Raw genomic sequence first — 26,954 nt, 5'->3', positions numbered from 1 at the left:
ATGCAAAGTTTTTTGTAATATTTTATGCATGCTAGCTTCTACCTCTGCTTAAGACATTTTGTATATTGATACAATTTTAGGACATTTTGAGGTCATTGTCCTCATTTGTTGCACTATTGTTTATTGTATAATATTCTAATACGAATTCTTAGACTTTAAGTTATATAGGTATTAAGAATTACAGATCAATAGTCATCTATGTTTGTCATACTTATAGTTAGACTGCTCAGGTTATTTAGATACTTAGAGATTGTATTCTGCATAAACAGGTAGTCTTCAAGCACTTTAAAGAGCTGTACAATATGTCAATTAAATAACTTAGGGTTCTGTTGATGGTAGACACGACTGTTCCTGGCAACACTGATCCATTTCCAAGAGAACAATGAGCAGTGAAGACACTCTACTTGGAGCTTGGTTTCTTCATGGAAACACTGCACTTTGGGCAAGAATCTTCCCATGAATCAACCACTGAAAAAATGCACAATGTCTGGACAGGACAAGCAGGATAAAGGAAAATAGACTGTCAAATCTTGCCAAGATGGGGTAAGACGGGTTTGAAAATTTTCCTGCCTCTGAAAATGGTCTGTCAGTTACACTAGGCCTTAGCCTACGTTGGTTGCTCCAAGGTTGCAAATGAGACTTTGGGTGATTGTCCAGGTATCCAGTTGTCTCTGTCATTTGTTGCACATTTTGAAAGTTGCTTGACTGCACTTCAGGCTTACTCAAGTAATATTATTTCCCTTCTAGGGTCTTCATTGGGGTTGAAGACTAGACAGTTGTTGTTACTTTCTTCTCATGACTTGGCAAGTTATTTATTATACAAGACTTAAACTCATTAGGATAGAATAATTATTAAAATATTCATCACGTTTCTTGCTTGATATTGTTTATGCTGGTTGTAATTCTAATTAAGTCTCTCAAGAGAAAAAAAATAAAGAAGCAACCCAGGACAAGGTATTTACACTGCAAGATTCTACTAGATATTGAAAGAAAAATTAACAGCAATTTTCCTCAAATTGATATGAAACAGAAATACTGCCTAATTCTTTTCATGAGGCTACACTTACTCTAAATTATATAAAGACCCAACAACGAAACCAATAAACAAATATCCCTTAAAAAGAAATGCAAAAATTCTCACTACGACTAGTAATCACAACCTAAGGACACATTAAAAAATTATTTAAAAGATTTTTTTTTTTAATTTTTCGAGACAGGGTTTGTCCGTAGCTTTTGGTTCCTGTCCTGGAATTAGCTCTTGTAGTCCAGGCTGGCCTCGAACTCACAGAGATCCGCCTGCCTCTGCCTCCTGAGTGCTGGAATTAAAGGCGTGCGCCACCACTGCACGGCTATTTAAAAGATTTTTTAATGATAAGATTTTGCTTGTAGTTCTTAAGACACAACATTGAAAAAAACTTAAAGTCTGCACTGTCAACTTAAGAGACTACTACGCTAATATTTACATACACAATTATGTGCTTTTAACAAAAAAAAACATGAAAATCTACTGACAATGATAGGATTTTGCAAAGGAAGAACATGTATCAGTTTCTAGCTTGTTGTACTTAAAAGCAAAAATGGTTTTTGGATAAATCAACAAGACTATTCCTGAATAACCTCAGAGAACACTGCAGAAGAGGGGGCAAAAAGATTTTTAAACACCAGATGAATCAGGGAGTCTACTATGAGACTGTTTCTCCCTCCCAGTAATATAAGAAGCTATGCTCAAAACAATGACTGCCTACAAATGAGTTGAGTAAGAACAACAGACATATCAAGTTGACTGGGTAAAGCCCACAATATATCATACAAAAAGAAATACAAGTAACTAAAAAATGCTGAGTGAATAGTCTTTCTGATTCGCCCAGAAAATATATAAATGAATAAAAATGATAAAGACTGAGGAGGTTATATTTAGGAATATAAATTCACCAAATGAGGCCATGAATTTGAAAGACAAAAAGGAATGGTACACAGGAGGTAGGAAAAGAAAAGAACTGAAGAAATGATGCAATTAATACAATCTCAAAAATTAAAAAGTAAAATGAAAAATCACTGACCCCTTTAATATGTCCTCAAAATGTATTTTAAATAGTATCACTCTTTCTTTAAATTAAGTTTAAGAATACTTACTTGCTAGGGCAGTACAATAGTAAGTCAATGACAAATGATTGCCAGAACCTTTCTTTAGTAAGTGAATCCAAAGCCGTTGGAATTAAAGCAAAACATAATGTCATCACTTCCAAAGCTTCACAGCAAAGCTGTTCATCCTCCACTTCTGGGCTACTAATTGTACTGGTGGTCTGTAAAATTATAGTCATGAGAAAATTAATAAGGTCCATTTATAAAAACATAATCAAAGTTTTAGTTTGGTTCTCTATGTATAACATACAAGCTTTTACTTCTCACTTGTATCTACTGAAGTGTTGGTATATTTAATGTGTTGCTCTATTAAATGAAATTAAGCATAATCAGTGATATCCACTTATTCAATTTCTTTTTTCCAAAAAATGAAGTGATGTACTTTTGTGTCAATCATAACTCTTTTCAGAAAATTAGAACACTAAAGAGGGTTGTACATCCTACCCAGAATGCCATTTTCACTAAAAAAAAATATTGAGGAGACCACAAAGAGTTCTGAAACCTAAGATAAGTAGCAAAAAGTTTTTATTTGCTACTAACCACCAAAATGTATTCAATACAAAAATAAATTTATTTGAAAATAACATTTATTAAAAATTATCAGAAGTACCAATTGGGCAGGTAATTACAACCAGAGCAAAACAATTTCCAGAAACACACAATTTATTTACCAAGAGGCTAATTTGTTGATAACAGGCCTAGAGATAACATGTAAATAATGATAGAAACAATTAAGACAACATTTAAATGCTATATGACAATAAAAACCTCACATAATAGCCTAAATAATCAAGAGGCAGGGCTGTGGTGGTGCACGCCTTTAATGCCAGCACTCAGGAGGCAGAGGCAGGCGGATCTCTGTGAGTTTTGAGACCAGCCTGGTATACAAGATCTAGTTCCAGGACAGACTCCAAAAACTACAGAGAAATCCTGTCTTGAAAAACAAAAAAAACAAACAAACAACAACAACAAAAAAGGAAAAATAAAATAAACAAGTGACTTGGTTTTCAAATATAATATATATAACAGAGATTTAACTAAAGTGAAAATTATGCAGCATTCTTGTAGACCAAGCTGGCCTTGAACGCACAGAACCACCTGCCTGGGATGGGATTAAAGGCGTGTGCCACTAAAGCCTGGCTATGTAGTATTTCTTAAAAGGACTGTTGTTTTTGTTCTAATTCTTACCATCTCATAAGTTTTTGTGATATCTTCATTTAGACTAAATATTAGCTCTAATGATCCACATCCTGATGCCCAGACAATTTTTTGTATAGCTCTAATAGCATGTATGTCAGGTATATATCTCGAGGCCTGCAAAACAATGAGTACTAAGTATGTTAACCATAACAATAAAGTGAAATAACCAGAATAAAAAAATCTTTTCCATTGTCAAATCAGAAATGAGCTTCAAAACATCAAAATACATGATGGGCTACTTTAATGGTGATAGTAGTGTGGTCAACCCCAACTGATACATTTATAATATGATCCTTGTACCTAAGGCTCAGGAGAAATTAAAAATGAGGTAATCTAAAGAATTCTTAGTGCCAGAAAAACTAAATGGGGGTGTCTACTGTGAGATAGACTTTTATGGATGACAAAGAAGCTCCGCCCAAGAGACCTCAACAACAGTCGACAAAGAAAAAAAAGACAACACCAATTCACATGCCAATGTGGATGAGGGCAGTTCTCACAGACTTAATCCCTCGCAAACACGCTACAGGCGATAATAGTTTCTGAGTGGGGCAACCAGTATTTTGCATGAACGAGTGTCATTAGGTTAACCAAAACATTGGCAAAAATAATTTCAGCAAGTTGTACTGTATCAACACACACACACACACACACACACACACACACACACACACACACTTAAAGACTAAGAACCCATGAATTTGAGAAGGCATGAGGAAGAGACATAATAGGAATTAGAGAAAGTAGAAAAAAGGTGAATGATGCAAACATATTACTTATATTTGAAATTCCTATTTTTAAAACTTCAATACTTGAGGGAAGATCTCTGAGTTAGAAGCCAACCAGGTCTAAAGATCCAGTTTCAGTACAGCCAAGTTTAGACAGTGAAGGACAAAAGGCGGTGAAGATGTAATTGAATGAGAGGGCCATGTTCCATACCTAGCAAGCAGCAGAATTTGGTAGCCTTGCCAACATGGGGTCTGGCTTTAGATTTAAGGGTGGAAGAAATGGATTACAGAATTTATGTCTGTACTTAAAGAAAGCTGCTGAGGCCAGGCATGTGTCTAGGTTATGTCCCTGAATGGAGGGAGGCCCAGAGAGGCCATTTTGTGCAGCTGTGAAGTTGAAGCCTGAGTTGCCTTGGAGAACCCAATGTGTTAGAAATGCCAGAGCTGTGGAATACCTATTGAGTAAGGCTGCTAATAGGGAGTGAAACAAGCCCAAGAGAAAGTGTGTGTTGCAGTCAACAAAGCTGAGAAAGAGTTGGAGATCTGAAGAACATTTGACCACAGAAATGGAGATGCCAAGTTAGGAGTTGGCCTGGCTGGTTTTTGGCCATGCTTTGGCCAAGTATTTACTTACTATGCTTTCCTCCCTATGTTTGGAATGATAATGTATATCCTGTGCCATTATATGTTGGAAAGATGTGATCTGCTTTTTTTGGGGGCAGGGGGATTTTCAAGACAAGGTTTCTCTGTAGGTTTGGTGCCTGCCCTGGAACTAGCTCTTGTAAACCAGGCTGGCCTCGAACTCAGAGATCATCCTGCCTCTGCCTCCTGAGTACTGAGATTAAAGGTGAGATTAAAGCCACTGCCACCCAGCTGTGATCTGAATTTTGATTTTCATTTTGTGATTACTGTCAAGAGATTGCATGAATCTCAGAAGAGACTTTGAACTTTGGATTTTAAAACCTTGTCGAGACTGTGATAGAATATGAGGTGGTGTAGGAGTTCCTTCTGTTTGTGTGTAGCTTTCATTGGTTAATGAATAAAGAAACGGCCTTGGCCTAGTTGATAGGGCAGGACATAGAACTGAATCGTGGGAGGAAGAAGGTAGAGTCAGAGAAGCCATGGATCCTCTGCCTGTGATTAATGCCGGTTAGAATCTCGATTAAGCCACTGCCACTTGGCGATACACAGATTAATGGAGATGGGTTAAACTAATATGTAAGAGTTCTGAACGAGCATGTGATCAAACTGGATTCTCTGAATGTGCTGACAACGAGGGTAGACTGAGAAGCCAATGATAATGACACTGGATTTTGATTCTACAGCATATACTGGCTTTTTGGGAGCCTAGTCTGTTTGGATGCACATCTTACTATACCTGGATCGGGGGTGGCTTGGATTTCCCACAAGGCAGGATACCCTGACCTCTCTTAGGACTGGAGAGTGAGGAGGAGGGGGAGAGGGAGGAATGGGAGGGGAAAGGGAGGATAGGAGGTGGAAATGTTAAATAAATAAATTTAAAAAACTAAAAAAAAAGAGTTAGCCAATAAGAAGTTAGAGCTGATGGTCAAGCAGTGTTTTAACTAATACAGTTTCCGTGTGGTTATTTCAGGTATAAGCTAGCTGGGCAGCCCAAACAAACAAGGGACTCCCTCCATATAATGGGGACTTTTGAAATCAGTTTTGCATTATGATATTGTTACAAGCTTATGAGGGTCAGGAGTGGAATGTGGTAGTCTGAATGTAATTGGCCCCCATAATTTCAAAGGAAGTAGTACTGTTAGGAAGTATGGCTTTGTTGGAGTGCATATGACCTTTTTGAAGGAAGTGTGTCACTGTGGGTGTGGGCTCTGAGGCATCCTATGCTCGAGATAGTAGCCCAGTGTTTCAGTGGTCTTCCTATGGCCTGCATATCAAGATATAGTCGGCACTATGCCTGCATGCATGCTTCCATGTACCCCATAATGATAATGAACTGAACTTTTGAAACTATAAGTGAGGCTCCCCAATTAAATGTTTTCCTTATAAGAGTTAAAAAATAAAAATTCAATATTCTAAAACTAAATTATCCAGCTATTTAAGTTTAAGATGATTACAATGCTATGAGTACACATGATTACAGAAATATCACAAAAGAAACTTGGGAATAACAGAAATGTTATGTTTTTTGATGATATCAGAAAGTTAGATAACCACTAAAACTTTATTTCATGAATTACAAACTATATCTCAGCCAGGCAGTGGTGGTACATGGCTTTAATCCCAGTATTTGGGATGCAGAGGCAGCTGGACTGCTGTGATTTTTGAAGTCAGCCTGGACCACACAGAGAAACCCTGACTCAGAAAACAAAAACAAGTAAATGGGATCTCAAGATGCTTTACTTAAAATTTTACAAAATTAATCGATAAAATTATGAATATGAAATTTCAGATAAAAAAACAAGACAGAGGTAAAAGTGTTATATTTCAGAACACTTTGAAGTTGTTTAAGTTTTATTCATTTATGAGTATAAGGCCCTCCTCAATCCTAGTAATTTTAAAGTTTGATACTAACCACATCAGGTATTTGTTGAGCAAGACGGATTGATACATTTCTAAGCATGCATCCAGAAGAAGGATTAGGAATGCTCTGAAGGGCATTTTGTAGCACCACAGCTTGATCATGAATAACCTGGTTAATCTGGAAGAAAAAAATTCAAAAATTTGTATGTAATATTCCCAAATCAAGTATTCAACTATCACTTCTTAAGAATTCTATTTGCTAGAATTTAAGTTTACTTAAATAAAAGCATTTAAGTCTGTCAATATTATGCATTTCCTTTCTAAGTTGCCTGTCATTTTAATAAAAACCTCTATAAATTTCAATTTTAGATAAAACAAATATATTGTGCCTACATTTCAGTTTAATTACCATGGCAAGGTTTAAAAAGTACGACTCTGAACTAACATTTGACACATCTCTGGGCTGCCTCTTCTCACAGGCCTTCAGTTTTCAACAGATGGTTATGTCTATTTAGAGAAGGCTGAAGGTTAGCAGATAAAGTCCTTCAGGGTCAAAAACATGGTTCAATGTAATGTGCTTGCCGAAAAATAATAGTGTCTATAGATACCCAGGACCTACCTAAATCCTGGAAGATGTGGTAGCTTAGTCTACACAAAAAGCATACAGAAAATCCCCAGAAAGCCAGTTATACAGACTAGCTAAATGGCGATTGCTGAGTTCAAATGGCAGATCTGACCTCTACTTAAGGTGGAGTTGTTAACAAAAACACCGAATGTCAACCTCTAGCTTCCACACGAATACCCACATATATACATATAAACATGAATATACATGTGTTACACATACACACTGTAAAAATCCTTTGATTCCTGAAATCTGTATACTTTTACCTATTGTGATAATTAACTTTGTTTATAACATTTCTTATATTCATGACTACGTGTACTCTTGTAATCATAACTACTAAGAAACAAAATTTCTCAAAGTCTAACGCTCTATAAATATTACTCTCACTGTAAAATTTTTCTAAAAGTCATATTGCTATTTTTTTGCTGTTATTTTACAGACAGGGTCTGGCTGTTTGTCCCAGGCTGGCCTTGAATTCCTGATATAGCCCAAGGTGGGTTTGGACTTGTAATTTTCCTGCCTGAGGTTCCCAAGAGCTGCCATTACAGGCATATGAATATATGTGCTAAGAATATTTTAATAACTGTCTTAAATAAATTTAGAGTGTGTACATACTGTACTAATAAAGTAGGCAAAACAAATACAAAAGTCTAGTACTCACAAATTTCTTTAACTAGAGAACCTAAAAATATTTTACATATACAAAGTTCCATACACAGTAAAGTAGTTTTGATACTTCAGCCTATTTATGAGGATCTGTTGTATTAAAAATCCATCCGGTACAGATTTTAAAGTATAGCATATTTCATTGAAAATCTTAGCTCATTTCTACTACAGCAGAAAATAGGAACTTCCAACCATTCAAGGTTGTCTGAACGTCTTAGTGAGATACACAAGATGACTGACACTCAAAAACTTACCGAACCAAAAAAAAAAAAAAAAAGAAAACCAAACCAAAAAACCCCTAGTTTTGAAACTCAAAAAGAAACTAACTAGTACATAAATGTTTTACTTAAAAATTAAAATTTAGGGAAAAAATCATTTACTTTTTTATCTATCAATAATCTTCTATTCATCTGTCTATTGCAAACCAAGCAAGTGGTTTGGCAATAAGTAAATAATTACAAACCTGTCATTGCTTTTAGCTCTCTAATTGAACACAGTGTGATTGTAGGTTGGTAATTCCTCAGTCTTTGTTGTATAATTATTTATTTTAAATTATATCAATGTATGTATGTGTGTATGTTGGGAGAGCAGAAAGGTAAGTCGTTTCTTTTCACCCAATCTCTGAGGAGACTGAACTTGGGTCCTTATAAGCTTTGGCAAAAAAAAATACCTGTACTTGCAGAGCCATCTTTACCAGCCTGTGGTATAATTTTCAATATACAACAAGAAAAAGATATAATAAAATTGTATCTTGTAAAGATACACAGAACTGCCTTTATGGATCTTTAAATATCCTGTGTCTAAAATTATGAAAAACAAAAAAAAGCTACATTTTATTTGGGTAAAAATATATATGAACTTCAAAATTAAAGAATTTAACCTTACAACGGAAAAAGTCTTAATTAATGTTTAGTATATATGAAAGTATAATTCACACTGGTTTTACTTTTTAAAGAGAAACTGTTTCAAAATATATAAATCCACATGAACATGTTACCATAAATCCATAAACATGTTACCTATTAGTATTTTCAGTGATTACTGGTATGAATCTTATTTCATGAATGCTCTGACAATTTTGCTAATACTGTCCCAGAAATATCATTCTGAAGCCTATCACAGCTGTTATTTTATTTGCCTTATTTTGAATAAAATGACATTTTATGTTGAAATAAATTAGAGTAAAATTTCAAGTATTAGACTTCTACTTATTGCTCAAACTTCTCTGATTAACATTTTTCACATATATAGGGATATTTCTAAACATGTTTAAAAATGATATCTACTTTATTTCTAATCATTAATACATTAGTAATTTACAATTTAAGTGCATGAGCTCAATTTTAACTTCAGCTCAACGTTTACAACAGATCTAAAATGTTTGTATATTTAAATCTTTTAATAAGATTTATTTTTAGACTTAATTGAGGTATGTGTTTAAAAAGTTAGGTTTCGGGTTACTTGAAACTTTAAATAAGTAAAAAATGAGAAGCAGAGAAACAAGAAATATGACATACTACTATTTGGACTTTTAGTATAAAGAACTAAATAGACGAAAATCTTTATTATACCTAGTCAGTGAATTTATCTTCAAGAATTAAAGACGTAGGATAAATAACATATTATTTGTTAAAATATATTACCGGTGTTTTAGGATCTGTACCATCTGCAACAGGCTGGCAAGATTCTGCTATAGCCTGGACATGGCCATAGCCAACTGTAGTTAATAATAGTTTGGCTATTTTAAGGGCACTGAAGTAAGCATCTCTACGAGTTTCAACATCTGTATTTGGCAAGAAGTTATTTTCTATCAGCATTCTCAGTACAAGGTGTAAGCCACCACTTTTCAAGAAGTGAAACTGAAAATCCAAGGAAATCTCAGCAAGAGCGGCACCAGCAGGCATTAACAAGGTATAAATTACCTACAGGAAGGGAGGAAAAAGTATTACAAGTTATATATTTTTAAAAATTTAGTGACATTTATTTCTTCTCACATTTGCACTTGATTAAAATGTTGCTTTACAATCTTAGGTGTCCTCTTAATTTCATAACAGTCTACAAAATATTTTTTCGCAAAGAAAAACAAACCTCTGTTAAGTATAGAACTTGGGAGGCAGAAGAACCAAAGAAAAGCGAGTCAAGAGACTGACCAAATTGGTTTTCTCTAAGATTCGAATGTTTTGAACACACAGCTCTCAATTTTTCTATAGTTGTGCTATCTGTAAAAAAAAAAGGGACAAAATGCAATTCATAAATTCCTGATACTTTATGTTGGATTGTTATACTTTTATTTAACATAAAACAAAATATTTAGATTTAATTTTATGTGTATGCTTTGCCTACATGTACTAAAGGGCACTGCATCTGTGCTTGGTATTCAGGAGTCCAGAAGAGAACATCATCTCGCACTTACCCTGCAAGAGCTATAGATACTAAAAGCCACCATGTAGGTACTCAGACCTGAACCCAGGCCCTCTGCAAGCACATATGTTTGATAGTTGCACATAACAGTGTGTAATATAACAAATGATTACTAACGTGAGGTATAAAATCAAATGTTATATCAAATATGTAGGAAAGTTTTTATAAACAGACCTCTAATCAACCGATTCTTATTCATCCACCACTGAGATGAATTGTGCTTGTGCATTGTGCTTGTGGATCAGATGTAAGCTCGCAGGCACTACATCAGTGCTACATCTGCCTGTCTGTTGCCATGTACACAAACCAAAATGATCATGGACACACCTCTGAACCTACAAGCAAGCTCCTAATCACGTGTTTTCTTATCTAATCTTCTTACAGAAACAGAACAGTAACTAAGACAAATGTTATATACAACTTAACATGAATCTTCATCACTAAAGAAAGGACTTTATGTCACTGAACATTAATCAAGCCAGTATCCAGAAGGTTCACCACATACTAACTAATAAACATGGTATCGGAAGATACTCATCAGCATAACCCAGTTAAACACCCTATGACTTACAATATGTGCAATAGTAGCACTATGTTATAAGACTAACTAATCACCATGAGATGGAACCCATATCTGATATAGCTCAAATGGACAAGAACATGAGACTAGATAGACTAGATAAAAAAAAAACTAACATTATTGTGCTAGAGGGAACTTATTAATAAGATGACTACTAAAACTGGTATATTCATAGGTCAGTGTCTTGATCAACCCTGGTTAAAGGAGATTCTTTTTGCAGTAGATGGGAATTAACAACGACATCCACCATTGGACAATGCAGAAAAATTTTGAGCCAAAGGTGATAAACAACTCCAATGAAGCACTGTTTTGCAGATATACTTTAACTGGCACAGACAGAAACTCTCAGAGTGTGGCAGCATGTACAAGACCTGCACAAATTCAAGCCAGATGGGGTCCAACACCTAAAACCAAGATGCTATTTGGAATGGATGTCAGTTGACTTTAAGTTGCCTGCCAAACCTTGACCCCTCCCTGGAGGAGTGTCAAGGTAGCCCGCCAAAACCTTGACCCCTCCCCTGAGGAGGGTCAAGGTTGCTTGCCAAGCCTTTGCCCATCCCCAGAGGAGTGTGAAGGCAACCCGCCAAACCTCCCAGTCTATTTAAACTGCTCCACAGAGAGTCCCTCTGTGGTGTCACCCCTCTCCCCCGTGACTCCCATGGTTGAACTGGTGGCTTCCCAGTTCCTCTAGGGACACCTGAGAGAGCAGAAATCCCATTAAACCTGGATATCCTTTACTTTGGCTTGATTGGGATTTTTGCACTGGCAGAGAGCTGGCATTAGGAAATATTCTTAACAATGACAAAGAAAAAAATCATTTTCTTCAATGGAATATAATCAAATATATCTACCATGCACCAATGTAGAAGAAGATGGCCAGTATTAGTTGGCAAATACAAAATAAATTCCACTCATTTACAGTTTGTGGAGCCACAAACTGGTCCAGCCTCTCTGGAAATCACTGTCGTAAATTCTCAAAAAGTTAGAAATAAATCAACTATATGACCCAGATTTACCATTCCTTGGTATATGCCCAAAGGAAGTAACAACCTACTCTACAAATGCTTGCTCAGCCCTGTTACTGCTGCTCTATTCACAACTAGAAAATGGAAACACATGAGTGCCTTGCAACTGATTAAAGGAGAACAACTGTGGTACATTATATACCATGGAACAGTATTTATATAGAAAAATAAAATCTTTAAAACTGTGCGGTTCCCAGCCCCAAAAAGGAAATTTATGTTTGCAAACGATGGAGACCACTATAGAAAATTACAAGTAAAAATGCAGAGATGTAAAGACAGTTTCCAAAAATACATTTACAACACTACTTCAAACCTAAGGCTAAGGACAATTGTAGAAAAGGAGCCAGAGGAATAGCATATTTGTTGCGAGTCTTCTTCTTCCAGGAATACTCAAAGTCTCGCCATAATAACTCCCTAAATATGAGCTAAACAAGGAAAATACTAAAGACATATCAAAGAACATAGGGGAAAGCCCATGAGTCCTCGCTCATACACAAAGAACTAAAGTAAACTAAGGAAGGCTGAGAATGGAGAAATACACAATCCACACTTGAGTATTTTGCTTCACCAGTGAGACTATCTTAGAGGAAACTAAATTTTCATATGGAAGTGGTTATCAGTTTGGTGATCTCTCTTCTTAATCTTTTCAGTTTTATAAATATGTTCCTAAAAAATTAAATTAACCGCTGTAGGCTGTAGAAGGAGCAGCGGGGTGCTTCCTATCACCCGGCTAGCTTTACCCGAAATAATTACACCGAAACTGTATTCTTTTAAACACTGCTTGGCCCATTAGTTCTAGCCTCTTATTGACTAACTCTCACATCTTAATTAACCAATTTCTAATAATCTGTGTAGCACCACGAGCTGGTGGCTTACCAGGGAGATTCTTAACCTGTGTCTGCCTCCGAGAGGAGAATCATGACGACTGCCTGACTAGGCTTCTTTCTCCCAACATTCTGTTCTGTCTACTCCGTCTACCTAATTTTCTGTCCTATCAGGGCCAAGGCAGTTTCTTTATTAATTAACCAATGAAAGCAACACATAGAAAGCAACACCTACATCAGTAGGCCTAAAAAACTTAATATACTGTCTTAGGTTGGCTTCTAACTCAAAAGAGTCAACTGCTTTTGTGCCCCCAGTGCTTCCTTCCCCAAGGAAGAACAAAGTATTTCATTATCCAACACCAGTAAAAATCAGTCTGGAAAACAAGCATACAAGTAACATTATAGAGATTGAGCAGGTTATATTTAGGAATATGTACAAAAGCTCCCCATCCCTACCCCCCCCGAAACTCACACATATGTATGTAGCAATTTAAAAAAAACAAAAGGCCAAGAATTTGAAAGAGATCAAGGTGGCTTGTTTGGGAACTTATGGGTCAAAGAAATGAAATGAAGAAATAATGTAATTATAATCTCAAAATAAAAGAGAAATCTATCTTAAAAGAATAAATGTTTAGAAAGAAAAAGAGGCAACAGTATATGCAACAATAAGAGCTAAAGTTTGAAAGTTGTTTTCCTTTGAGATAATAACGGAAGGTAATAAGTCATTCATCTTGGGTCTACGAACAGCCTGTAATTCCTAAACTAGCGAAAATATTTTACAAAATAGTAGATATAAAATGATAGGGTCCCAAATCATTTTTCAACCCAATGAACTATTCAAGAACAATTATGTAGAAACACATATGTAACACTACACACAATACAAATTAATAGAGTTTGATATTTTCCTTTTTATCTATTAGTTATTTGGTAGTCATGAATATCACTGGATGGATTGATTACTTATGTGGTGGCATAAGTTTCATAAGTACTCTTACTGACTGGATTGTTTACTTACCTGGTGGCATAAGTTTCATGAGTATTCTGGCTCCATCTCTAAGAGCTGGCTTATTCAACGCACTACCTAAGTCTGCAACTTGCCAAAGGAAAGATATATATCTGGGCTGCAGTGACATTATCTAGAAAATGGAACAAATAAAATATATAGCTGGATAAATCAGACACTATAAGGCTTTTATTAACAAGTTAACTACTAAGTGTCCTTAAAACTTATATTTGCACCTAGTACATATCTTACTGAAACAATCTCTTAACAATCAAGCAGAAGGAAATGAACCCGAGGAAAGGCTCGAGAAAGAGATACAGACACAGAGTCCCATTCATTCATAAAGGAATCCTATAAAAATGAAAAACAAGAATCAATTATCTATACACAAAAAGACATGCAGGGTAAATAAAAACAAAAAAGAAAAAAAATACTTTAAAAAGGATAATATTAAAAAAACCAAATCATCATCATCATCATCATCATCAACAACAATAACCAAAAATAAAACAAACAACAACAACAACAAAACACAAAAGAAAAAAGCCCTGACACAATACTGTAGGAAAAGGAACTTCCTAAGATGATGCTGAACTGGTTTTCTGTTTGTCTTTTAACACTGGGCATGTCATCCACCCATAAGAGTTTTCTTCACTTTCCTAGCGGAAACTAAATTTTCATTTGAAAGTGGTTACTCAGTTTGAGGATGTTCTTCCTTAATCTTTTCAGTTTTATAAATCTGGTTCTTAAAAAAATTTAGTTAGCCCTTTTAGGCCTAAAAAACATAATGTGTTGACTACAATGGCCTCTAACTCAAAGGCATAACATTCTTTGTCCTCCCAGTACTTGAGTTAAAAGGTGTTGTACAAAGCTCAGTCATTATCCTCTGGTTGTTTATAATACAAAAAGTATGCTTCATTCACAGTGTTTTCAAATAGTAATTTTTCTATGATAATCTATTATTCGTAAATTATTGTATCTTATGCCACTCTAATGCAAAGGAAATTTTGCTTACTGTGGAGGTTTCAATCAGAATATTCCCTACAGACTTAAATATGTCATTATAAGAGGTGTGACTTTTTTTTTTTACAACGATGTGTTACTGAGGACCGACACCAAGGTTTCCCAACTCTATTCATTCCCAGTGAGCCCTTGTGCCTGAGTTGTGCCTCAAGATGTGTGCTATAGTAACACGCTTGCCACAACAACTGTCATGTATCCTCTGAGATGTACGTCTCAAATAAACTCTGCAAGTTGCTTTGATCATGGGTGCTTTTGACACGGAGGCAGAAGAGTAACTAAAATACATTCATATGTTCAACAGGAGTACAAACAACAACCAAGTTGGTAGAAAAATTAGAGATACTAATTTTTAAAAAAAGGATGAAAAGAGCTAATTTAAAAGCAGGGCACATTTCTTTTGTCATAACTAAGTAATTATTTACAACCTTAGTAAAACATATTTACAGCTAAGATTTAATTTGAGCATGTATTTTGTTCTTTGAAACAGTACTAATTCAAAGACTAAAAATATTGTTACATACTTCGAGACTTAATTATGTGCATATGTGTGTGCATACGTATTCTTGAGAATGCACTGACTAAAAAGACCTGCAGAAGGTATTACAACTAAATTATAATCATTAATTTCTAGAATTAATTAAAAGTTATCAACTTTATAATCTTTAATTTTTTTCACCTACATGTAAAACTTTAAACTTCGAAACAGGAATATTTTATATCATCTCCCTAAAAGAAAATTTCCTCTTTATATAGTAATTACTTACCACACTAGGTAAACAACTTTCCATCTCTAGAATGAGAACATCACTGTAGTTACGACAGTAGATTCCAGGAGATCCAGTAGAAGAATCAGATGAGCTATCAGGACTTGAAGGCATGTTGGAATTTATTTGTATAAGCTTGGCAGTAATTACCTGAAAATAATAATATATTCAATAATGAAGATGATTTTTTTGTACAAAATACAGAACCAAGAAATAAAAAAGGCTATTCTTTCAAGATTATTTTTGAGAGCACATTAAAAAATTATTATAATATGAACTTTTCCTATGCTTGGAAGACTGTCTGCAGAATACTGTTATATATTAAATTCCATAAATCGTAAAGTCATCTATCATCAGTATACCTTTTGGAAAGTCTATAATATCTTTAGATTATTTATATAACAGAATGCAATGCAAATGATATATAAAATTTATAAATATATAGTTTGGTGGACCGTGAAAAGAAGAACATCTGCAAATGATCAGTAGGTATGAAATTATTTTCTTGTATGTAATTCTTGGACCTATCAGGAAGATCATAGTTTATTTCCTTTATCTAAAGTCCTCTGACATCTCTCCTTTTATATTGAATTTAATTACTTTTTGAGAAATAACCTCACTCTGTAGGTCTGACAGGCCTGTAATTTAGTATATAAACCAGGCTAGCATAAATAGAGATCCACTCGGTAAGCAGATTAACCTCAGTCTACCACATGATGGAATTAAAGTGTGCAATATCACATTAGTAGCTACCTGGTTATTTATAAGATAACTTGATGTGGGATTTTCCTCTGTATGCCACAAATACGTTTTATTACCATTGGTTAATAAAGAAGCTGCTTTGGCCTGTGGCAGGGCAGAAAAAAAGCTATGCAGAAAGACTAAACTGAAGGCTGGGAGAAAGAAGCCCAAGTGAGAGATGACAAGAAGCTGTCGAAGGAGACAGACACTGGAACCTTACAGGTTAACCTCAAGCCTCATGGCAATACATAAAATAATAGAAATGGGTTAATTTAAGATGTAAAAGTTAGCTAATAAAAAAGCTGAGCTAATAAACCAAGCAATGCTTTAATTCATATAGTTCCTGTGCTAATATTCGGGTCTAAGCAGCCAGGAAATGAACAAGCAGTCTCCGTCTACACTATTGCCACAAAACATGCACACTATTATTCAATAAACTTGACCAATAATAAGTGGCACAAATACTGAAATTAGGGAAATATTTGAGAATTATATTTACTTACTGATTTATCTTTCAAATTTAATTGTTCAACTAGTTTTCTGTCATCTTCCGGCTCTATCAACTCACCACCTACAAACAGCTCAATTTTTGTATGGGCTACATTGGCATTAATACGACTGAGAATGCAGCGTCGCACAGAACCGATGGTATCATTTGTATGAGACAATATGTCTATATCATCAACTTGTCTCCCTTGTTTTGGGAAGCGAACTATAAGAGACAAGTGTTTCCCACGAAATGCCCTGGGGAGAAAAACATTAAATTAAAAACTGAAAAAGAGTCTCAGAAATATTAAACAAATAGTTAAAAATAGGAAGATATGAATTTGTTCCTTATTTAAAAAGTAGTAGTTAACTTATTTTAAGTTTATTGTGAGAAATATTATGACTTTTGAATTACAAAGTATCTTGATTAGTTAATCAACTAGCATTTTCATGGTAACAAAAGTCTCCTAACTGTGGTGAGGCATAATCACAAAACACCTCAAAAAGCTTAATTTATTAAAACTATATTTAATTCTTTTGAGGTGTTAACGATTTTTAAAAAATAGTTGGTTTTTGTATGAAAAAAAAGCAAGAAGAGAATGTCAGATCATCTTCCACTAGAGATACTAGAGTTACAAATGATTGTTGAGTTGTCATGTTATGCTAAAAATTGAATCTCTTGAAAAACAAGTGACCTTAACAACTGAGTCTTTTCTCAAAAATCTACATTAAGACTATTTCAGCTGAAAGTATGTTTTGGCAAAAATATTTACAAGTATGAGTGTTAAAAGTGTAGTTTCATATACACATACATGCATTATATGTAGGTTATGTAAGTGTATGCACAGTATGTGATTTTTAAAAATATTTTCATATTGCCGGGCGGTGGTGGCACATGCCTTTAATCCCAGCACTCGGGAGGCAGAGGCAGGCGGAACTCTGTGAGTTCGAGGCCAGCCTGGTCTACAAGAGCTAGTTCCAGGACAGGCTCCAAAACCACAGAGAAACCCTGTCTCGAAAAATCAAAAAAAAATTCATATATAGAATGAGCTATTTTAGAGATGTAATTGAATTCTAATCAAAATTCACTTAGTTTCCTTCACATTTTAAAACATTTATTTAAAACGATACGTGTATGGGTATTCTGTGTGCATGCATGTATGTCCGTGCACCATGTGTCTCTGTTACCTGTAGAGGATAGATGAGGGTACTAGATGCCCTGAATATGTAATTATGAAGAATGTCAGTTATCTTAAAAAGGATGAGTATTGAACCTAGAACCTTGGAAGAGCAGTTAGTGTTCTCAACTCCTTAAATAACTTCTCAGTCTCTAAATTTCACACACTTTACATTAACCATATGCAAATAGGTTACTCAAGCCTAAAGGTAACATTAGTGAGTGTGTGCAATCACAATTAATAATAATAACAAAAATAAATTTGTTAAGAAGCAACAAAATAATTTGTTCGTTGGGAGTCCTAAAAAAGTAGAGACACTAACATAAAGAGTTTTCTTTTCGTAGTATCATGTACATGAATTCAAAATTTGAAAAAAACTTGTATCTCAATTTGTGAAGGCAACCTTCTAAAATATATATTTCAATTCAATGGTTTTTAAACTACCAGAACTTGATCAAAAGCTTGACAAATTATCACATATCCTGTCATCATAAGTAAGATCTAAGAAAAATAAATACTATTCAGAATGAAAATCTTTTATTTATAGGCGATAAACACCTTACACTTAGAAATGGCAACCAGCTTCCTTAATTTTAAATCTGAGACAACTAAAACTATATATTATAGATTATTTTATGACATTTATGATTATTAAAATATGACAAACACTGAAGTCTGAATAAGCATTTTTAAGATTAGACTTTTAAACTCAATCCAGTGAAGAAGGTAGATTAATTACCTAAAGGACCCTTCGCTCACTTCCTCCAAATATAATCCATCATCCCTCTAATAATCCCCATCTTCAGCTCATACAAAAACAGATCTCCAGCATCTTTCACAACAGCCTTGTGAACATAAAATATTCTAGGGTAGCACTTAACCAAGCAAGTAAAAATTTGTATGATAAAAACTTAAAAGACATTGAAGAAAGAAACTGAAAAAGATATCAGGAGATGGAAAGATCTCTCATGTGCATGGATCCAGAAGATAACAGTGTAAAAAGCAATCTACAGATTTAATGTAATCCCATCAAAATTCCAAAATAATTCTTCACAAATATGGAAAAGATAATCCTCAAAAGGAAACATAAAAATCCCAGGAAGTTATGATAATTCTGAGTAATAAAAGAACTGCCAAGAGAGAGGACCAAAAAGTGAGTAATCACTCACACACAGCTGGACATCCCACTCTGTAAGCCTTCAGTACCTCAATAAAACCCCTGGCCCTGCTCCTGGCCTGGGAAGGAGAAATAAACAAGATCTGAGAAAACTGAAAGCATGGGGATGGGAGAAAAAGTGGAAGGCAGAAGGGAAGGAGGAGAGAAAGGGAATGGGAAGAAGATTTTGAGGGAACTGAATAGTCAAGATGGGGGAAGGAAAGAGACAGAGGGCAAGGTAAGAGATATCTTAATTGAGGGAGTCATTATGGGGATAGCAAGAAAACTAGCACTAGATTCCAGGATCCACAAGAATGATCCCAGGTAAGACCCTGTGCATTATTGAAGAGGGTGCCTGAACTGGCCTTGCCTTGTAGTCAGATTAATGATGATCTTAAATGTCATAAATGTCACCATAGAACTTCCATCCAGCAACTGATGGGAGCAGATGAGGAGAACCACAGCAGAGCACTGGGCTGAGCTCCCAAAGTCCAGCTGAAGAGCAGAAGGAGTGTGAATATGAGCAAAAAGGTCAAGACCATGAGTGGAATAACCAGTGAAACTGCTTACCTAACTTAATGAGAGCTCACCCACTCTGCTCAGAACAGGGAAGGCACCAGCATACAACAAAACTAGGCCTTCAGAATGTGGGTGACTGTTTTATGGATGGGGCAGACTGTAGGATCAGTGACAGTGGGACCAGAATTTATCCCTATTGTTTGAACTGGTTGTTTGGAACCCATTCTCATAGGAGGGAGACCTTTTTCAATCTAGATACAGTAGTGGAATTCCTATGTTCTTCCTCAAAACAATGCGTCTTACCCTCTCTGAAAAGTGGAAACTTGGATTGTTAGGTAAAATGAAAAAAAAGACAGCTTTTTATTTAGTAAAATAAGAAAGAACTGCCTGAGCTATCACCATCCCAGATTAAGTTTATTACAGACTTATAAGTAATAAAAAATGAAAAGGCATTTGCACGAAACATATACGTTGACCAGTGGATCAAACCGAAGGCCAACATGAGAATGAAAAAACCCACAGACACCTGATTTTTAATAAAGAAGCTAGAAACATACACTAGAAAAAAAACCAAACAAACTGTACCTTCAACAAAGAGTGCTGATGGAACTGAATGGCTGCATGCAAAAGAATGCAAATAGATCCATACATAACACCATGAACAAAACTCAAACTTCAAAAAGATGAAAGATTAAACTGTATTCCCTGAACCTCAAAGAAGAGAAAATGGGGGTATAGCCTTGAACTCATGGCACACAAAAAAAGGCTTCCTGAACAGAAAGAACACTGTTAACGCAGACTCTTGAGATCAACAATTAATAAATGGGACCTCTGAAGCTGAGAAGCTTCTACACAGCCAGGGGCACTGTCATTTGATCAAAGAGGCAGCCTATATAATGTGAAAAGCTTTTATCCACAAGTATCTCCTAGGAAAAAGAGGTGGGAAGTGTTAAGAGTCAGAGGGGAAGGAGGACACCAGAACAAGGACCTCTAAATCAACATGATCAAAGTTCAAATGAACTCAAGAGTGGAGCAGCATTTTACAGGGCCTGCGGTGGTGTGCACTATGTCCTTTACATTATTTTGTGGGATTAACAAGTAAGAGTATGTATGAATCTGTCTCTGCTTCTTTTATCTTCCTGGGTTAGTTTCCTTCTGTTTCTTTTGTTCAATCCTGATGTGTTGGTTTTGTTTAGTTTATCATAATGTATTGTATTATTATCTTTTAGAGACCTCTTTCTTTCTTAATGAATCGCGATGGATTGTGAGGTGCAGAACCTAGAGCAGAGGTAGGAAACACTCATATCAGAATATATTATGTGAAAAAAAATATTTTCAATAAAAGGATAAAAACAGAAGAGACTTTTGACAATATAATATCCCATCAAATGAAGGTCCCATGATTGTAGTCAACGCACTCTGGAATCAGTTTATAGCTGGCCTTAACTACATTATAGAGTTAAAGACTAGCCAAGCAAACAGCAGTCTGTATCACAAAAACATGGGGGAGTAGTGAGGAATGAACTTCAAAATAGATTAACTGTTACACTTAACAGGTAGTAACAACTTGGAAAAACAAAATAAAAAAATTCTAGTTAAGGGATGAGTGTTTTATTAGACTATAACTAGATATAAAATATTTCCTCAAAGTTCACACTTTTAAAAAAGTAAAATACATTAAAATGTAAATGGCATTCACATTTTGCTAAATAATACTGTAAGAAAATATTAGTTGCAAGTTACTCTTAGATCAAGTTTACAAACCTTGACAAAGGAAGAATAATTCGTTCCCCATGATAATCACTGTCACATTCACTTATGTACTCTCTTAAAACCGTTAGTACACGAACCATCTGAATGGCTTCCTGTCTTGTACAACTAATAGTGTCTTTTTCACTATCCAAAACACACAACATGCCATATGAGGCTTTCAAGCGATCAAAGCATGTCTGAATAAAATCTTCATGGATAGCTACCTGCAAATGTGTCAAACAGAAAACAATACAATAGTTGCTTGTAAAAAAAAAATCACCAAACATGACAACAAAAAGCAAAAAAAATTACTTAAAAGCAATTCTCAATTACAATTATAACTAATCACAATAAATACAAGTTGTTTTTTTTTAAAAAGCCTTAATATGAAACAAAGTAGGGAACACATTAATATTCTCATTAAAAAACTGAATCTTTCTTTCACACTCACACTGAGAAACATGCATGTATACATATACACACACAGAAAAAAGCACAAAAATAAAATGTATAGTTAAAAATAATAATAAAAAAATAAGCTAGGGTTTCTTCATATGACTACAGTCCCGGGATCCAGAAGGCTGAGAAAAGAGGAATACCATGAATTCAGTAATTCCAGACCAGTCTGGGCTACATACATTATGTGAATCTTTCTCTCACTAAAGCAATTCCCCAAAACAAAAACAAAATAAAAAAGCAACAAAAACAACCGTAGAAATATGTCTTTAGTTAATATTGTACAAATAAAATAACCAATTCCTAATTCATTTTAAGTTTAAAATGGTATTATTACTAATGCTATTTTAATCTGTGAAGTTCTTTCAGTACTTCAATCCTTACCTTATTTGCCAGTAATCTGGGACCAAGATTTGTGTGTATTTCTTTTAGAAGATCTATTGCTCTGTTCGAAATATTGTCATTACTCTTTATCACAACCTAATTTTTAAAATAATAAAATAAATACCATTGAAGATGTAACTTGCCATTTAGAATATTCTCCTTTCCAATAAATAAAAGCTTACATTAATGTGATATAAATTCAAGTTTAAAAAAGGAAATAACACAAAAGATTTTCAGATGAAACAATTAGAAAAATTACAATAGTATTATACTGGCAATTTTGTTGCTGAACTAAGACGTTTCAAGTTATCAATAAGTCACTACAGAAAACTCACTCCCAGAATTTCTGATATTATTTATTAAAAATGACTTTATTAAAATATACTGTAGATTCCCTGGCTTAAGAGATTTTTTTTCATGAATTATAAATAAAAATTGGAAAAGGAAAGGAGCAAAAACATGTTCTGATTTTCTTTCCTCACTTTCTTTTCCTTTTTATCATTAGGTTCCATTTGCAGATTGCAGTCAGAAGAAAATTTAAACAATTAACCCGAATGTATGAACGATCCTTAAAAACATGACTATATTTAAAATTTGCTTAAGAAATGAGTGATTAAATCCCCAATGAAACTAAGCTACAATAAGAGAGTCTAAGACTGAAATAAATACACTATATCAAAATTGCAAAGTCAGCATTAGAGCATAAAACATTTTTCAGATACTTACTATTGATTTCAAGTGAAACAATTTATATAAAGGTTTTATTATTCACATTTCCTATTAAATCATTTTTCTGCTCTATCATTAATTATGGTACTTAAATATGTATCCATCTTATATAAAAACCGGAGAGACTAACTTTCATGGATGACAACAGGCAAAATATGTTTGCGAGGAAAGTTACATTTACATGAAACCTTTGAAAAGAATATATTTAATGTGAATGCCAAAGAATTACCTGTGTCAGACATAAACTAAGTCCTTTAATTTCTAGGACATATATCCAATCCGTATAAATATACAGAAGAAAATCTATAAAAACATCTGCAATTGTAAAAAACTACTTTAGATACTTTTGCCATAATTTCTCCTCTTTTACTTACCTCCCAAAGGTTATCTAATCCTATTAGGTCTAAATCATCCATCATATAGACTCTTCTTTTTATCATTAATTTCCCTTCTTGACAATTGACAGCCTTGAAAAATCTTTCAAAACACGTTATTCCACTTTCGGTTAATAGAGTCGGATCAAGTTGAAGCACATTACTTTCAAAAAAATCCTGAATAATATCAGGATCTAGGTCTGGATCGTCGCCCATTAACGTGGAAAACCACATAAAACAGGCTTCTCGATCACTAAAGAAAACTGCATTCTCTGCTAAGCTGTTCCATATTTGTTTGGCTTGGAGAGCATAGAGCCAAAGTTGACCATCCTTCAGTAAAAATCTTGAAAAACACATAAGAAACTAATTAGGTTCAAAATGATTTTATTCTCATCAGTACACTGTTTTGACACACAGAACACATAGTAAAATATCTTGAAGACCATACATTCTTTAAAAGTAATACATCTAAACTTACATTCTATTTTTTTCCACATATTTAATGAACGCAACCAGAAACTTTACCTATCTACATGACTCAAAAAGACTTTTGCTTTATTTTAAAATATTACAGCTTTTGAAACAAGTTAGATACCTAAACTGATGTAGGTTTGAGTTTAACAACAAATAGTTCTTATGACTTAAATCGGCTTTAACGCATGACAGTCAGGGTGCACCTTTAATCCCAGCACTTGCGAGGCAGAGGCAGGCGGATCTCTGTGAGTATGAGGACAGCCTGGTCTACAGAAGGAGTTCCAGGACAGCCATGGTTACACAAAGAAACTGTGTCAGAAGAAAAAAATTAAAGCTATTTTAGCAATCTTTACATTGTTGAAATTCTTTAGCCACTACTCAGTCATATTAAACAAAATTATTTACCTATAATTTTAATTTATTTCTATGATTATCCTTTTATGCTCAAAATTTAATTAGCCGAGAAGAACATTTTTAGTTTCAAGACTAAAAAATAATGATAATCATTATTTTAAAAGTTTACTAAACACTTCCTTAAATTCTTAACCTATTCTGAGTATTTCTCAATGAGTATTACATTTTCTTAAAAATCAAAATAAGCAACACCTGCCTTACAAAGTTGCTATGATGACACATCAATAAAAGGCATTAACTCTTAGTTTATTTTCTTTTGAATTAATTATACTGTTAACAGTTTATAGAGCTGCCACAAAGGAATGTCTTTTGATTCTTAACTTTATAGAGCTGATATTTTTAATTCATTTTTCTGATGCTTAGTACCTTACTAAAAGGTAGTGTTCATATACTTTCTATGTATAGACAGAAAAGCAAACACTTTTAATAAAGTCAAAGTAAACCTAATAAGTGTTTTTTTAGCATTATTCAAAATAGGGCCTTACCATGTCATTTTAAAATATTTTAAAACAATAAACCAATTTCCCACACATACGAAATCAGATGTATTCTGATATTTAAAATTTAAATCAAAATTTAAACCTGTTTTTTAATTTTAAAATGTTAAGCTAAATTACCACAAACAATCTTATGAACATTTATGGCATAGGGAGGAGGATCAATAGGTAAAGCATTTTGTGTACAAACATCAGGGTCTATGTGTGGACCAAAAGTTAAATGTAATGATTCAGGCCTGTAACACTGTTAGTGGGGGAACAGACACAGACAGATCTCAGATAAAAAAGAAATGTTTAGTAAAAACCCTAAGAAAAACAAAAAGCAAAAAGGTCAGAGTAATGGAGAAGGCTTACTGGACTCTATCATAGGCACATATATACTACATATTAAAAAGTACTTAATAATAATGACTATAAAGCAAAATGATATGCAAACTTTGAAAATGTCCTTTTGGGGGGACAATATCTTGCTATGGTAGCCAGCTAGTCACCTAATGAAGATTTAGCAAATTGAAATCTTTTATCTGTGCATTAACGAGAACAGCAGTATTGATCAAAACAAACCTGAGGAAATTAAGTCGTTCTTGGACTTCTTGAATATGACTGTATCTACTTCCTAGTCTTACAGTTTGTGGGTCATAGTCTTCATAATCTGCATATTAAAAATACCGTGAAAAAAAATACCATGAAATTACATGCATCCACTGCTGAATTTAGCAAAAATACAGAAATAATCACTTTACTTAATAAGTAAGATGTAATACTTCATAATATTTCTATGTGTAGACAGAAAGCCAAAGATTTTTAATTTGTCAAAGTATAAACTGCCAAGTGTTTTTTTTTAAATTTTTGTTTTCTGAGTGAAGGTCTTGCTATGCAGCCCTTGCTGACAACGAATTCAAGACGTATAGACTAGAGAGAGGCTTGCCTTTACCACCAGAGTGTTGAGAAAAAAAGACTTGAACTTTAATCTGCCTAATTGTCAAATGTTATAAAAATCATTTTTCTCTGTAATAATTCTTTCCTTCTGTGCACAGTTATACTTCCCACCACATTTTATTCTGCTATTATAATTTGGAAATTTATATAAAATATTTAGTGTAAAATATGGTATTATTTCATTCACTCCAAAAGGTACAGTAAGAAAAGAAGGCATTAAATTTTATGAAATTACCATAATTATATTTGTCACAAGGGTATGAGCATTAAGCATGGATCAAATATTTTAATGTTATTCTTCCTGTTATGATTATTGACACATGCATTACTAACTAGACCTAAGACAGACTGAAATACTTTCTTTTTCTTAAGAATAAAATCAACAGTATGGATTTCTTTTATTAACAGCATCACATATGTCTCTAGTGTCTATTAAAAGAAAAAATGCATAGTAAAAATTCTAAAGGGGTAGGCATGGTGACATATCTTTATTACCAGCACTCAGGAGATAGTTGTAGGCTGCTATCTGGGAGCTCAATTCCAGATTGATCTACACAGCAAGTTCTAAGTTATCCATAGCTATACAGTGACAGAATATATTAAAACTCCAATCAAATGCGAATGAACCTATCAAGCTCCCCTGAAAGTCATTCTGACAAAAACTAAAGTATCTACTATGATTAAAAAATAATGACCATGCTAATTTATTAATCTTAGATTACAGGAATGCATCAATGATTATAACAGATGAGAAAGATAAAATTAAATTTTTAGAAACTCCAGTGGAGACCAAGGACATCTATCTGGGACAAATGTATACTAATGAAATGAAGCAAACATTCTGATATTACCTCTGTTTTAACACGTAATTTATCTACAATGCAAGTATGTTATTATTCTATAAATGTAAAAACCATAATAATGCTTGAAATAACTTCCATGGTTCTTAGCTGTTCAGTGGGAAAAGGATTAAATCTGCACCAGAGCTCTGAATTTATCGAAACATAAAGAATATAGAAAAATAAAAATGTGAACATTTTTATGATCAGGAGGGATGAACCAGTAATGGGAACAGAATCTGATTATAAAGCAGAGAGAATTACATTGGCTTTGAAATACATACATGGCCTTTTTCCAGACTATCTTGGAAACCTTCACTTCCTGACTAGACATTAGAAATGAAATCATAGGAAAAAAAGATCCAAAATAGTCTACTTTTCAGAAGGAACTTTGTTAGCATTTTGAGGGCTCTTTATACTCAAGTAGGTTTGAGGTAACAGACTAAGAAAAACAGTAAACTTTCACTTGTCTAACTGTTTCTTTTCAAAAGAAATATGCTACAAGGTTTT

General features: G+C 34.1%; 1 protein-coding gene across 1 annotated transcript in view; it reads right to left on the bottom strand.

Annotated features, from left to right (window-relative positions):
* Positions 1-26,954, bottom strand: part of LOC121443862 (probable ubiquitin carboxyl-terminal hydrolase FAF-X) — a gene marked incomplete at its 3' end in the record, with an annotated part of 122,774 nt that overhangs the window by 19,728 nt on the left and 76,092 nt on the right. Inside the window, exons 14-25 of the mRNA XM_041645613.1 lie at positions 25,231-25,318; positions 23,282-23,624; positions 22,179-22,274; positions 21,351-21,562; positions 16,751-16,991; positions 15,507-15,656; positions 13,732-13,852; positions 9,952-10,082; positions 9,507-9,785; positions 6,622-6,747; positions 3,331-3,456; positions 2,134-2,303 (exon numbers count right to left, since the gene is read on the bottom strand). Coding sequence (XP_041501547.1) covers positions 2,134-2,303; positions 3,331-3,456; positions 6,622-6,747; positions 9,507-9,785; positions 9,952-10,082; positions 13,732-13,852; positions 15,507-15,656; positions 16,751-16,991; positions 21,351-21,562; positions 22,179-22,274; positions 23,282-23,624; positions 25,231-25,318 — 2,083 coding nt within the window. The remainder of the gene's footprint in view (positions 1-2,133; positions 2,304-3,330; positions 3,457-6,621; positions 6,748-9,506; positions 9,786-9,951; positions 10,083-13,731; positions 13,853-15,506; positions 15,657-16,750; positions 16,992-21,350; positions 21,563-22,178; positions 22,275-23,281; positions 23,625-25,230; positions 25,319-26,954) is intronic.

Source organism: Microtus oregoni, unplaced genomic scaffold, assembly GCF_018167655.1.
Source record: "Microtus oregoni isolate MIOR12 unplaced genomic scaffold, Mior012 000113F_ref0000058, whole genome shotgun sequence".
In the NCBI taxonomy this organism is placed as follows: Eukaryota; Metazoa; Chordata; class Mammalia; order Rodentia; family Cricetidae; genus Microtus; species Microtus oregoni.
The sequence above is the reverse complement of the archived record's forward strand: the minus strand, read 5'-3'. Positions and strand labels throughout refer to the sequence as shown.